Source organism: Orycteropus afer, unplaced genomic scaffold (assembly GCF_000298275.1).
Source record: "Orycteropus afer afer isolate SDZICR_OR568_19922 unplaced genomic scaffold, OryAfe1.0 scaffold00140, whole genome shotgun sequence".
In the NCBI taxonomy this organism is placed as follows: domain Eukaryota; kingdom Metazoa; phylum Chordata; class Mammalia; order Tubulidentata; family Orycteropodidae; genus Orycteropus; species Orycteropus afer.
Window position 1 is genome coordinate 6418143 of NW_006921727.1, and position 14827 is coordinate 6432969.

Here is a 14827-nt window from a genome sequence, read left to right on the forward strand (position 1 = left end):
CCAAACTTTGTCTCACCTACTTTGGTCATGCTGCCAGAAAAGACCATTCCCTGGAGAAGGATATCGTGCTTGCTAAAGTGGAGGGTCAGCAAAAAAGGGGAAGGCCCTCGAGGAGATGGGTTGAAACAGTGGCTGCAACAATGGGCTCAGGTATAGCAAGGATACTGAGGATGGCGCACAACTAGGCCGTGTTTTGTTCTGTTGTACATAAGGTCACTAGGAGTCGGAGCTGCCTCAAGACACCTAAAAACAACAGTGCAGTAATGAATAAAGGGCCTCTGCTGGAGCAAATGGTTAAGCACTTTGCTGCTGACTGAAAGGTTGGGATCTGAACCCACCCAACCACTCCACAGGAGAAAGACCTGGAGATCTGCTTCTGTATAGATTACAACCAAGAAAACCCTATGGATCAGTTCTATTTTGTGACATGGAGTCATTATAAGTCAAAATTGACTCAACAGCACTCAACAACAACAACAACGAGTGAAATAATGATTATCTTAATTTTCCCTAGGTAAGAAGTAAGTCTAGGATGGGATAAAATTAAAAGATAAAGAACATGGTGATCCCTTTGGGGTTTATGAGGGAAGGTATGGTAGGAACAAAAGTGTGAAGGAAAAGAATAGGCATGCAATGGTTGACTTGGAGTAGAATAGTATAGTTATATTCCAGTGGAGGGTTTATTTTCTAAGAGATAATAAGGTATAGCCTATGAGGGTGGTTTAATGAAGAACAGTAGAAATCAAAGCTATTCACTTCAAGAGGCCAAGAGAGTGGAAAACTAGACTGTGGATGCATCATCCACATGAACTTGAAATAATCCAAAGGCTGAGCCAGATGTGTGAGTAAAGGTAGAGTGAATAAGGGACTCACAATGTCAACAACAGAGAGAAGTCATTGATGGTAATGCCCCTCAAAGGGGTCAGATTTGTTCATTCATCTGGTAGTTCATGACATATTCAATAATCTTCACTAGCACCACAATTCAATTATGCCAGTTCTTCAGTCTTCCTTTCTCATTGTCTAAGTTTTGCATGTGTATAAGGTGATTGAAAAAACCATAGCATGGATCAAGCATACCTTCATTATCAAAGTGACATCTTTGCTTCTTAGCACTTTAAAGAGGTCTTGTGCAGCAGATTTGCCCAGTGCAGTACATTGCTTGATTTCCTGACTGTAGCTTCCATGGGCATTCATTGTGAATCCAGGGAAAATGAAACCCTTGACAATTTCAGTCTTTTCTCCCTTTATCATGATGTTACTTATTCATGCAGTTGAGAAGATTTTTGTTTTCTTTATGTTGAGATGTAATTCATACTGAAAGATCTAATCTTTGACCTTCATCAGTAAGTGCTTCAAATGTGCTTCACTTTCAGCAAACAAGATTGTGTCGTCTGCATAACACAAGTTATTAAGGAGTCTTCCTCCAGTCCTGATGCCTCATTCATCTTCATATATTCCAGATTTTCCAATTATTTTCTCAACATACAGATTGAAAAAGTCTGTTGAATTGACACACCCCTTTTCTGATTTAAAACCATGTAGTATCCTCTTGTTCTGTTTGAATGAATACCTTTTCATCTATGTACAGATTCCACACGAGCATAATTAAGTATTCTGGAACTCCCATTCTTCACAACATTTTCCATAATTTGTTATGATCCACTCAGTTGAATGCCTTCACATAGTCAATAGAGCACAGGCAAATATCTTTCTGCTTTCATCTAAGATGTACATCTGACATCAGAAATGGCACCCCTTTTATATTCTATTTATTTGTTTATTATTGTGCTTTATGTGCAAGTTTACAGAGCAGAGTTTGTTTTACATTCAACATTTCATTTACACTTGGTTTCACTTCCCAGTTACCATCCCCAACCCTAACTCAGTGTCCTCCCCTCCCTGCCCAGTAACCCTCCCCTGTGCCCCTCATAGTTATGCACTTCTGTGTGTCCTGCATTTGCTCTGTGCTAAATGTTGCCCCTCTGGTTCCCCGTGGTCAATTGCTCCAAGGGATGCATGTCATAGATTATGTGGGTGCATCACCTTGGGTTGAGTGGTCTGTGTATACATCTTGTTTACTGTTGGGCTGATAATCAACTCCTGGAAGTGAGTATATCCCAGGCCCATAGTATCAGGGGTCCCATCAGACTCCATTCAACCAATAATTCTGGTCATTATTGTGTTTTTGGATTTTGCTCCACATTTTTCCTCCCACTCTATCCAGGATCTCCAGTTTTGATCCTTTCCCGAGTGGTTGGCATTGGTAGCTTGGCACCATCTATTTCTCCTGGTCTTGAGGTCCATCATGTCCTAGGGCTGATTGCTTCCAAATGACTTTTTTTTTTTTTTTTTTTCCACTCTTCTTTGCTTCTGATGATAGGAGATCATTAGCTGCATCTTAGATGGCCACTTGAAAGCTTTTAAGACTCCAGTCACTACTCACCAACATAGATTGTGGAACAAGATTTTTATGTATTTTGTTGTGCCAGTTGAGTCTGGTGTCCTCCAATACTATGGTCCTAAGTCAATAGATCCATTGGATCTCTCTCCCACAGTATCTGGCTGTCTGTAAGAGATTGCTCTATGTCTGTCTTCTGTTGTTTCTGTAAGGACTGTGGGTATTTTGTATCAAGAAATGATACCATTGTTCTACATTAATGGTGGTTACAGGCATTGTCAAAGTAAAGTTTAATTTTGGTAAAAGAAGGCATGTGCTGGGTATACTCAGAGAATGTACAGTGGTTTGTTTACAATACAAAAGGAGTTCAAGATGACACGGTGTTAAGAATTGGAAGAAAATGGAGCAAAAAGTTGAGTTGGGGAAAAATATATATAGTTATTATTTATTAATTAATATAAAAGTAGTTATCTAGTGTCTTCTAGATAACTTCTAGTCCCGGAACTGTCTCAGCATCAACAACACAGTGGTAAACAAGATAGAGATGGTTGTTGGGGCAATCTTGTGTATTATTGTAGAATATCGAAGGAGAAAAGCAATTAACAGACCTCTTGTCCAGAATTTCTACACCTCTGTGAAATGACTCCACACATATCCTGGTGCCTAATTATGGCATAAAGTAATACAAGGACCAGAACTAATTTAAAGTCCTTATTTGGTATTATATTTATTACCAGTGTCTCCTGGATTTTGGAACATTCTGCACAGCATAATACAAATGGAGCTGTGATACACTGTGAATAGAAATTGGTGTTCATACTCTGATAAATTCAGGATCAATCACAGTAAATATTAGAAGAGGAAAGTAGAAAAACATTATAATGTTTAGGTCATGAAAACATTTTTTAGAAAACAAAACAAACTCATCATGTGACCAGCCAGATAAGCTCCCATATGACAGTGTGCCCAGCACTCTTGTGTTTTGTAATCTACAAGAGAAATGAAGAAGACAGAGAGTATAGAAATCCTGCTCATGTGGTCTCTTACATTGTGTGTCATTTCTCTAGATTACATCAAAAGAAAATGTAAATCATTCTTAGAAATGAGAGAGTCAAATGAGCAAGGGAAAAATCTAGGACATAAAGACTAGCCCATGCTACACAATAACTCTGAAAGAAAATAGTTTTAAGGTCAAGGGTGGGGGGGGATCAACAATGCAGAGGAAAAAAAAAGTAAAAGATTGACAAATATGTTAGAAATAAAGATGTGAATGGTGATACAATTAGAATTAATAATGAATATTTATTAGAGGAGATGATGCAAAAAGGAACTAAGATAACAGCTAATGTAGTAGGAAAAGTAGCCCACTACTTTTATAATTTGGAATTTGCCATTAGAAATATGAAAACAACCATAGTTGTTATAAGTCTTCTTATGAATTGAGTAGGAGCTCTGGTAGCACACTGCCTAAGGCACTTGACTGCTAACCAGAAGGCTGGTGGTTCAAACCCACCAACCACTCCTTGGAAAGAAGGTTGAGCTATCTACTTCCATAGTGACACTGCCTTGGAAACCCAAGCAGGGTCGCTATGAGTCAGGTCAGATGCAACAGCACATAACAACACCAAGCAAAATTATATGGTCCTATGTTTGACAAGCATATTTTTATGAATTTATTTCTGAATGGTTTCAAATTGTGGGACAAGCTCAATGAGGGCCAGTGGAACAAGAATGGCTAGGTAAGGTATAGGAGAAATTGTTTTACAACATTTTTTAAAAAATGTAGTCATGGTCTTCAAGAAGGCAATGGATGGTTAGCAAGTAGGAGGTACTACATCTGCAAAATCTAATTTCCCAGATTGCCAAGAAGATATTACCCTTCTGAAAATACTCAAAAAAAGCAAAGAAATAAAAACAAAACAAAACAGAAAAAGCTTTCAATAGGACACCTTAAAGAAGATATATGGAGGGTAAAGATCAAAGACCAATAAAAAAGAAATATTACACAAATCAAAATCAAAATAAGATTCTCTTTATAAGAGAGAAATTGAATTTAATAACAATGATATTGTAACTAGTTTAAACATTTGAAGGAAATGAAAAGATAGGAGCATAGCAGAGAAGTTATTGGAGATATCTTATATAATGAATTGAGGTTAAGGCAATATAAATTTCTAAACAGTGTTTTCCCTAACCAAATGCATAGCTGAATCAGAGAGATTTTAAAAATGCAGACCAAATTCCAAAACTCCTGAAACTAATCTAAATGAGATCTTTATATCCACATGTCTCATCTCAACAGTCTTTTGGCCATTTACCAAAGAGAGTAAAAGAAGAGTGGACACACTACAAGTAGAAAATGCTTGTGGGGTGCTAGCTACAAAAAAAAAAAAAAAGAAAAGAAAAGGAGGGAGAGAGATAGAAAGAAAACAAATACAAATATTGTTAGAATAGCAGAAATGTGGAACATGTGCATTTGTAGAACAATGAGGAGAACTAACCACTAAAGTAAATAATAGAATTAACAAGAGGAATGAACCAGGAGAAGAAGGGGAATCTTTGAAAATCTAAAATTAATAAATTTGAACAAAAATGAATATAGTTTGTGGGAATATGCTCAGACTGATGAATTTACATATATATGCATATACATGTGCGTGTGTGTTGCTGTTGTTAGTTGCTATCTAGTGGACTCTAACTCATGATGACCCAGGTATAGCAGAACAAAATGTTGCCTGGACTTGTGCCATCTCCACAGTCAGGTATCCTCTGGTCCATTGTTGCAGCTACTGTGTATTTTGAATTTCTTTCACCCTAGCGGTCTCATCTTCCAGCACTATATCAGAAAATATTCTGTTGTGATCCATGGTGTTTTTACTGATTAATTTTTGGAATTAGATCACCAAGTATTTCTAGCTAGTCTCTCCTAGTCTGGAAACTCCAATGAAACCTGTCCACCATGGTTGTGTCCCTGCTCGTATTTGAAAGATTGGTGGCATAGCTTTTACAATCATAGCAAAACAGGTGGTGTATGTGTGTATGTATGTGTAAGTCACATTGCATATCTATAAAATGTTAATGAATGAAAAGTGTGAAGATTCACTGAAGTAATATCCTTAAAGATTTCAAGTCAGAGAAAGTTGAGTATTGGTTCCAGATTCTACACTTACGAGCTGTGTGTGTTTGTGCAAATGACTTAATTTCTAAACTTTAAAATTAAAATGTTTCATTAATAACACAGAGATGGTAAAACCCAGCAGAGTTATTGTGACAAGTGAGAGAGACAGTAAAACTCATAGGAGAATGCTTGACAAATTTAAGTCCTCAATATATGCTAGCTAGCTCTGATAGTGAACATACGGCTAATATTCTAAATTTTTTTTTTTTCATTCCATAATGGATATACTTCATGATAAAGGTATAACTTTATAGATAAGTTCCATCCTTAATTTACCTGAACCATATAACCCACCCACCATCATGGAGTCAATTCCAACTCATACTGACCCTATAGGACTGAGTAGAACTGCCTCATAGGGTTTCCAAAGCTGTAAATCTTTTTGGAAGCTGACTGCTTCATCTTTCTCCCATGCAGCAGTTGGTGGTTTTGAACAGCTGAACTTTTAGTTAGCTCCCTCATAACTCCTTGAACCATATAAAGAGATCTTTAAATTTGTGCCCCATTTGAAAGAGAACATCAGTTTTTTGAGGAGATTCATATTATCAGGTACTGTTAAAGATTTACCAGACCCACAAATATTCTGTTTACACAATTTTCTCTTGTTATTTAGCATATTACCTCAAATATTTTGAAATTAATAACAAACAATGTATAATAAGAACAGTTTGCTCTTTTGTTTCTTGATTTCATTTTATCTTTCTACTATCTCATAGAAGCTGGCCCTAGGAAAATAATGGAATAGGTGATTTGTTTCTGAGGATGAAACAAGTGGTACATCCTCAGATATATACCCCCACAGACCAGATATCACATTGGCCTAACATTGTCAAACTCAGATCCTCCCCTTTTCAAAGCACCAACCTGAAATGGGGCTTGGAGAGGACGTCTTTTTCGCACAAATCCCGAAGACCAATAATATACTTAGAAACCCTGGGAAGGAAATAAAAGGATCTTTTTGGAGGTGTAACTTTTTTTGTTTTCCTTTAAGCTATGTTACATTGAGGACTAAGGTGTGCCTGACCCATGCCAAAGTATTTTCAATCACCTTATATGCATGTGAAAGCTGGACAATGAATAAAGAAGACTGAAGAAGACTTGATGCATTTGAATTATGTGTTGTTGAAGAATATTGAATATACCATGGACTAAGACAAGAATGAAAAAATACGTCTTGGAAGAAGCACAGAATGATCCTTAGAAGGTAGGATGGTGAATCTTATAGGTACTTTGGACACTTATCAGGAGGAATCAGTCCCTGAAGAAGGCCATCATGCTTGGTAAAATAGAGGAAGACACTCAACAAGATGTATTGACACTGTAGCTGCAACAATAGGCTCAAATACAGCAACAATTGTGAGGATGACTCGGGACTGGGCTGTGCAACTTCTCTTGTACACAGGGTCACTATGGTTTGGAACTGACTTGATAGCACCTACCAGCAACAACATACTTCATTTGTTCTCAGATTGTGTACTTAAAGCTTGTTCACTTCAGAAAATTGGAAGAGCCTACTTCTCATGTAATGGCCATTGGGCTGGGTTAAGCTTGTGAAGATATGTTGACATTGTGTCAGAGGACTTTCCAAAACCAAAAACCAAACTCACAACCATCGAGTCAGATCCGACTCATAGTGACCCTCCCTTGGGTTTCAGAGGTGATATCACTATAGAAGTAGGTTGCCCCATCTTCCTTCTGAGGAGTGGCTGGTGGGTTTGAACCACCAGCCTTCTGGTTAACAGTCAAATGCCTTAGGCACTATGCCACCAGAGCTCCCAAGGAATATCTAGAAGACTAGTACCTAGTCTGTGACAACAGAGGAGTCAGAGCAAAACATTCCCAACACTGAAATAGCTAGTCTTTCTTAGGATTTCACTATGAGAAGTTCACTTTATCTGGATAAACCATCCCCTATTCAAATTATTTGTAGGTAAAAGGAGCCAAAGGGTTTACCTGCCCAGTTACTTGGGCTACACTTTTGATAAAGTTCAAAATAAACAATGCTGAAAAATGCACTTCTTTATTAAAATTCTTAGCACTTGATTCTTTAATTTATCAGAATCATTTAGGAACTTAAAATAGTTGTAAAATTATATATATAAACTTAATTACACAAATGCCTACTTATTAGTCTGATAAGACTAAAAATCAACATCATCATTTTTTCTAAGGTAAAATAAGATTATCTCTTTTCAATCACATAGGAGTGCCACAATGTAATACCATATCTATGTGGTTTTATATAATTTTTATGAAAAAATTATGTATTAATCATAACCTTTTTTATTATAATATCTACTCCAAAAATGACATAAAAAAACCTTTTATATCATAATTAGCCCTGGTTATATAACTTACCGGGAAAATATTTTGATCATTAGGCACTGCACTGGGGGACTTAATTCAATCTTCAATTCCAAAGGTTTGACACTAATTATGAATAAATATCCAGCTTATCTAATAAACAGCAGCAAGCTTTTTCATACAACACAGAGGGCAATGTGGATGTGATTATAGAATTCTCGGTTTTTACTTTTAACGCATGATGAGCATCCTTCACAACAGCAGGTATGTAGCCACACTGAATTTGATTTAAAAATTTTCATGAAAATGCAGCACAGCCAGGCATAAATAATTTTGAATGTATATTTGTTAAACAAGTGACATAGTGTGAAGGTACACACATGGAATACAAAATTATATAAATACATTTCATGAGAAACTTAAGAGATCGTCTATGTCCAAAACTCAAATAGAAATTTAAGAGACTAGGAATACGTGGCAAGTGGAAGGGGACTCTTTAGCCCTCTGTCTTTAATAGCAGTGGCTCTGTAGGAAAAAATCCCCATAAAACTTTGGGGAATAATAGGGCTTTTCATGCCTTTGTACCTCACCTTCTGTGGTAGATGAGATAATATAATAGACTAAAATTAACAGTATTTTCTGTGGTCATATATTATTGTTTCATTTAAAAAAAAAACTAGTTTTTGCTTCATGCAATTTAAAACTAATTACTCATAACCTAATGAGATGTATTTTCTTTGTGTGATTCGTAGGAAGTGAAAAAGTCATCTATTGTAAAATTAATTGGAATTAAATAGCTTTCTACATTTCAATGACTGATCAGTTTTGGGGGGATATGAAATTGGTTACTAAAATGACTTATAACAAGTGCAAAACATTTTGTTATCACATTGTATGAAAATAATAATAGCTCTCCTCAAAATTTAACATAAAATAACTTCAGGGTTTTTGTCATTCTGATATTTCAGGTTTAAGCGTATCCAGATAATTTTTATAAGCGTATCTATCCACTTTAAATTTCATTAAAACAATGGACACTGAGAGTTAAATTTAATATCTGTGTGTGATATTTTCATAACTCAGCAATGTTTTGCAAAAGTTATTTAATATCCAAGAAACCTTGCAAACCTTGGAGAGTTTAGAAGTCATTTTCCTCAAAAACAGGAAATCATCTTTTGCCATGAATGATTTCAAATGTTAAAGTTTTCATGGGTTTATAGGAATGCACAAATGATGTGAATTCTAAATTAGATAAAAGTATTCTTTATCCCAATGATAACAAAATTTTAATGACAGTTTACATTAAGTCTTTGAAATACAGCAAAATAAGAGATATATATTCAATGTACAGCATAAAACAGTCATAATACATTCTTCTTATAAGAAGTCTTCTCATTTGTGTCTTTAGCACATAATGAGGTAAGTAGTTGACTCTTTGTTCCATAAGAATGGCAAGGATTCAAAACACCTGTGTCCTTAATATTTGTCCCATTAAGGTAATCACACCAAATCCAGACCTCTTAGAAGGATTTCTGGATGCATGTGTTGAGAGCTACGCGTATGGTCCATTATTTCATTCCCAGAGTTTCTTGTGAGTACTGATTTTGATTTTTCTTTTTTTCCCTGCCAGGCAATAATCATTCTTAGAAATTGGCTCTTTCATAAGACTCAAACTTTAGAAAGTATAAATAAAATTGGGGATCTGAAACTTTTATTTAGATACTCAAGTCATCCAGGTAAGTGTAGCACATAAAGCCTTTATAACTAGTCTTCTTTCACACTGCAATTATAAAACAGTAGCAAATGATTTAGAAATTAGTCTTTCCTTGAATGAGATGACACATGGATTCAACATTGATATTCAGGCTTTTCCTTCAGACCTCCAACCAGGTGGACAGTAGTGATGATGATGGCCCCTGTTTCAGATACCAGCACAGTGAAAGAGTTTATTTCACACAGGCTAATAAACAGGTGCCAGGTGGTTTCATTTAGAACAGTCATTCTCAAATTTTAAGATGGTTCAGAATCACCTAAAGGGCTGATAACTCTCAGATTCCTGGGTCCCATCCCCAGAGTTTTTAGTTCAGTAGATCTGAGATGGAATGGAAAATTTCATGTCTAATAAGTTCCAGGTGATGCTGATGCTGATGGTTCAAAAACACTTTGAGAACCACTGATTTAAAGCAAGAGAATTTTGACTTTCAAGTTCTCCTTAACACACAGCTGTGCAACCGCTGCTTCTAGCAGACAGGTTTTCTCTTTCTTCTCCAGCCTTTCCCTTTAGCACTAGGTACTAGATATATAAGGATCTAAAGAATTTATCTCTTACTCTGAGATATTATTTGGTTATTAAGGCATATATTATCAGTATTATTTGACACTATTCTCAGATTATTTAAAGTGGTAACTTTCACTACAATCTGAAAATTACAACTTTCCTTAATGCAGCATAAATAAGGGGAAAAAAAGGGAGAAAGTACAGAGTTATAATACTTTGCCTTCATGATATTGTTTTGATATTTGTAACATAATATCAATAAACCTCAAATGAGAAGGTTGGTTGTGCTTTAAGTTGGGTAGTAAAAAGCACACGGTAATAAAATCACAAATGCTGAGATATGAAAACAAGTCATGTATAATCTGGTTGTATTATTTTTCTCTGAGATTGATGCACTGAGGGAAAAAAAAACAAGATACTGATTTTTATAGTCTATGAAAACCTGTCAAATATTGTTCTCCGTATCTTTTGAACATCTGCTATTGTAATATGAGATGTAGAGCTTCTTTTCATAAGCATTTATTTTAAAATTTAATTTACTGTTAAAATAAATATTTGAATGAGAAGAATTATTCAGAGGAACAAATTGGAAATATTTAGCACTTAAATCCCAGGTCTTACATGTGTACAGATTACATATATTCCTGTTCATTTGCATGTGAGAAACAAGCCCCTCTATACTTTAACCGGGTGCTCAGCCCAGGTCCAGGTGGAGATTACTGTCATTAAAGATAACTGCAATTAAATGAGAAAAAAATGCAATCTTCTTATCAGTGTTACTGTGGGGAAGACTGTGGTTGGTCATTTCACTATTCTACCCTTGTCCAGCAATCTATCCCTCAGAGTTATGCATTGCCTTGCAAACTTTGTGGACATGTCTCCCTCAGTAGACAACAGCTCTGTTGAACCTTGTTTGCATTTCCTACCTACCTCACTCTCTAGCACCTAGCACTGTGGGTGCATTGGGATAGGTATTTTAAAATGTTTGTTAATTTTCAATAAATGCAAATATTTACCAACAAATATCCACGATATTAACCTGTCTAATATGTAACTCAGTTGTGATTTTGTACTGCTCCTTTTCTTTGTAAATTGCATTTTTAATTTAATCCAGCAAGATTGTTACATCACTCTGTTGATTGTTGTTGTTTCGTGCCATCGAGTCAGACCCAACTCATAGCGACCCCTCCTTGGGTTTCCCAGGTGGTATCACTACAGAAGTAGATTGCCCAATCTTCCTTCCGAGGAGTGGCTGGTGGGTTTGGTTTGAACTGCCAGGCTGCTGGTTAGCAGTCAAGTGCCTTAGGCACTACGCTGTGTTGGTTAGAAGACTGTAATAATGTGATTTTATCTTATTCTTTAACATTGAAGCCTTTTGTTAGCCCTTTCCTTAGAGATAGAAATTACTATGTATTAGTAGTTACTTAACATTTTTATTTTAATAGAATCTTTCTGGTCATATGTTGAAACAAAAAGTTAGCTATGGTGAGATTACAAACCTGAGAAAATTGTGTAAATGAATGGTAAAATAAATGAAAAATAGAATATGATATTATATATTTTATATGTTTTTAAGAGATAGCTTTTGAATTATCTAATGAAATATGCTATTTTATATATATTCTCCCACATGTCACATTGTAACTTGTCTTTTGTGGTTTTAAAAGCTATAAATGTCAACTAACATTTATCTAGGAGGCCTGGAGCCTGGTTAAAGTGTTAGGCTGCTCACCGAAAGGTTAATGGTTTGAGCCCACTAGCCACTCAGTGAGAAAAAGAAGTGACAGTCTCCTTTCATAAAAATTACAGCCTTGGAAACCTTATGGGGCTGTTCTACTCTGTCCATAGGATCACTATGGTCAGAATGGACTCCATGACAATGGGAACTTATATCTGTTATTAATTGAAGGTCAGTGATTGATATTTCTTTTAGTAGGTAAAAGAAAATCATTGAATAACTTTTGGTGATTTTTAGCAATCAAATTGAATGTGAGGGATTAAAATAACAAGGGATTATAAAAAGACTTAGAAATGTTCACACATTTACTTGACACTTAAATCATAATACTTGAAATAAGTTCAGTTGAAGGTTAAGTTTTAACATATTTAAATCAAAAGTTGAGAAATGACTTTTTATTTCCAAAGAGCAACAGATTTAAAAAAAAAAAAAAAAAAATGGTTCCACAAAGTAATTTTAGCTTTAGATCATCGGGATAATAAAATTTGAGTTTACAGAGATTTAAAAAAAGAATAGTTTTACTCAGCTATCCTTGACATATGAATCAATATTCTACCAGTTTTGAAGCCTCCCCACTCCATTGGCTGCTGGGAGTGTGCTTATGCTGGTGAGCACCACTTGCTCTGAGAGTTTTGAGACGTTATCAAAATTGCTGATCTGGGTGGTCAGGGACTTCCGGCTCTCTGTGCTTGTTCGTCCTCTGGTGAGCCGCTCCTCCTGGCGATGGTGAATTCCAAGGCAAAAGCAAGAAAATGCAGCTTTAAATTCCTCTCGAAATTTTCCTGGCAAACCAGGGAGAATGAAAGGAAAAGGAATTATCTATAAAATAGGCTTCAACAAATCATGAGTAGGGTACAACTCAGCTGCTCCCTCGAGCCAAGCTAACAATGAGGTGTAATATTTTGCAAGGATGAGGAAAATAGTAAAAGGAAATTGAGTTTATTGGAAGCTTGGTAGACTTTTGAAACAATCAGGTATTTCCATAAAATAATGAGACTGATTTTCACGTGTGACCCTGGAGTTTGTTTCATTCATTCATAGTCACACCTCATGTATTTGTGAATGTGGGTGTACTTTAAATATATAACACCAGTTGAAAGACTTACTGCTGCGGGCTCTGACTCTTGGCCACCCCATGTGCGTCACAACAGAACTGGGCTTCAGAAGGATTTCAGGGGCTGATATTTCAGAAGTGGATCTCCAGACCTTTGACCTTTCTTCTTGTCTTTCTAGATGGACCCAAACCTCAACCTTTTGGTTTAGCAGCCAAGTACATTAACGGTTTGCACCACCCAAGGGCTTTAAATATATACACAAAGTATAAATGGTCATCAGTAGAAAGATTTCCAAATGTATTTAGTAATTTCAGAAATGATGAAACCTAAAAAAAAACAAAAACAAACTCACTGCTGTCTAGTCGATTCGACTCATAGCTACCCCTTTTTGGGTTTCCGAGGCGGTATCTATAGGGAAGTAGATTGCTCAAACTTCCTTCCGAGTGTGGCTGGTGGGTTTGAACAGCCAGCCTTCTGCCATACAATGTGAAAACGATGCAGAAATCCTTCCTATACTGCACTTTGAAGAAGAAACCATTCTACTGACACTATGAGTTCATGAAAATAACTAGGAAATTTATTAAATTATGTAGAAAATAATCAAAATTTTCATAATCTCCATAAGACAGAACACATTATTGCTGAATTTAAAAAAGAGAGATTTAAGATGGAACTCATCTTTTAATCACTGAGAGGAGATTGTACATGTATAAAAATGGAATAATCATCTTTATAAAGGTAAATGACAGAGTTGGGAATCATCATTTCTTCCCTTTGAGCCTCAATTACCCCATTGGGTTATTGAGCAATTAAATGAGAAAATGAATGTTGAAGGGTTCAGCACATTACTGGGGATAAAGCAAGTTTGCAGTCATTATCAGATTCTATTCCTGCTTCCCTCTTAACTCCCAAACTCGGACTTTGACTTGGCTCCATGGTTTCAGCTTTAAATGCTTCTTCCCACTAGGTTTTACTATTTCGGTACAAGGTTAAGTCTGCATTTTTTCCCTAGTCTGCCCAGAGCCACACCTCCCCACATTCCCTCTTCTTCTTTCAAACACAACCCAAGAACAATGACATCTAGTTGTCTTAGACCAAATGTGGTCTTTATTATGGAGGCGAGGATCAGGTGAAGGAGCTCTGGAAGTGCAATGGTTTACTATTGGCTATTAATCAAAAGGTCAGCAGTTTGAACCCACCAGGAGCTCTGCCAGAGAAAATACCTGGAGATCTGCTCCCATAAAGATTACAGCCTAGAAAACCCCATGGGAGAGTTCTACTCTATCCTATAGGTTCACTAAGAATTTGAATAGCCTGGGTGACACACAACAACTACAGTTTTGGGTGGAACAGGAGAAGGCATGTAGGGGAAGTAAATGAATAAAAACAAACCTTATTTTATGCCATATTACCTGAAAAGTAAAAGGATGTTCTAAATATAAAGTGTGTGCATGATTAAAAAATAAAGACAAAGTTATTTTTTAAAAAATCTAATTGGTTGGTTGGTTGTTTTTATCTACCCAATCAGAAAAACAAAGATGATGTTGGAAAAATAAACATTTTTTTCTAAATATGCAATAACATTAATTACTAAATCTCCCCTATAAAATTGATGTATATTTGAAGAGAGAAGTGGAAAAAAAAAAAAAAAAGATAGCCAATGGTTTTGATCAGAGCACAATGTGAAGATGTGGGTAATTAAAATGCAGTTCAAAAAGTCAAGAATGCAATTGTTTGTAAATAAAACAATAATTACTTAAAGTACTTTTGTTAATCCTTTTGAGTCCATAGAAGGAAGTCGATTAAATCAGTTCTACACATATGTATGTCATTTAGTTCATGTGTTATTTATGAGTAATTTTATCTTTTGTAG

At 35.8% G+C, this 14827-nt stretch overlaps 1 protein-coding gene across 1 annotated transcript in view; it reads right to left on the minus strand.

Moving 5' to 3' along the window:
• Positions 1 to 9757: 9757 nt before the first annotated feature.
• The window catches only part of HCRTR2 (hypocretin receptor 2), a 159362-nt gene continuing 154292 nt past the window's right edge, over positions 9758 to 14827 (minus strand). Inside the window, exons 7-8 of the mRNA XM_007945623.2 lie at positions 12459 to 12681; positions 9758 to 9815 (exon numbers count right to left, since the gene is read on the minus strand). Of these exons, the coding sequence (XP_007943814.2) occupies positions 9758 to 9815; positions 12459 to 12681 (281 nt within the window). The remainder of the gene's footprint in view (positions 9816 to 12458; positions 12682 to 14827) is intronic.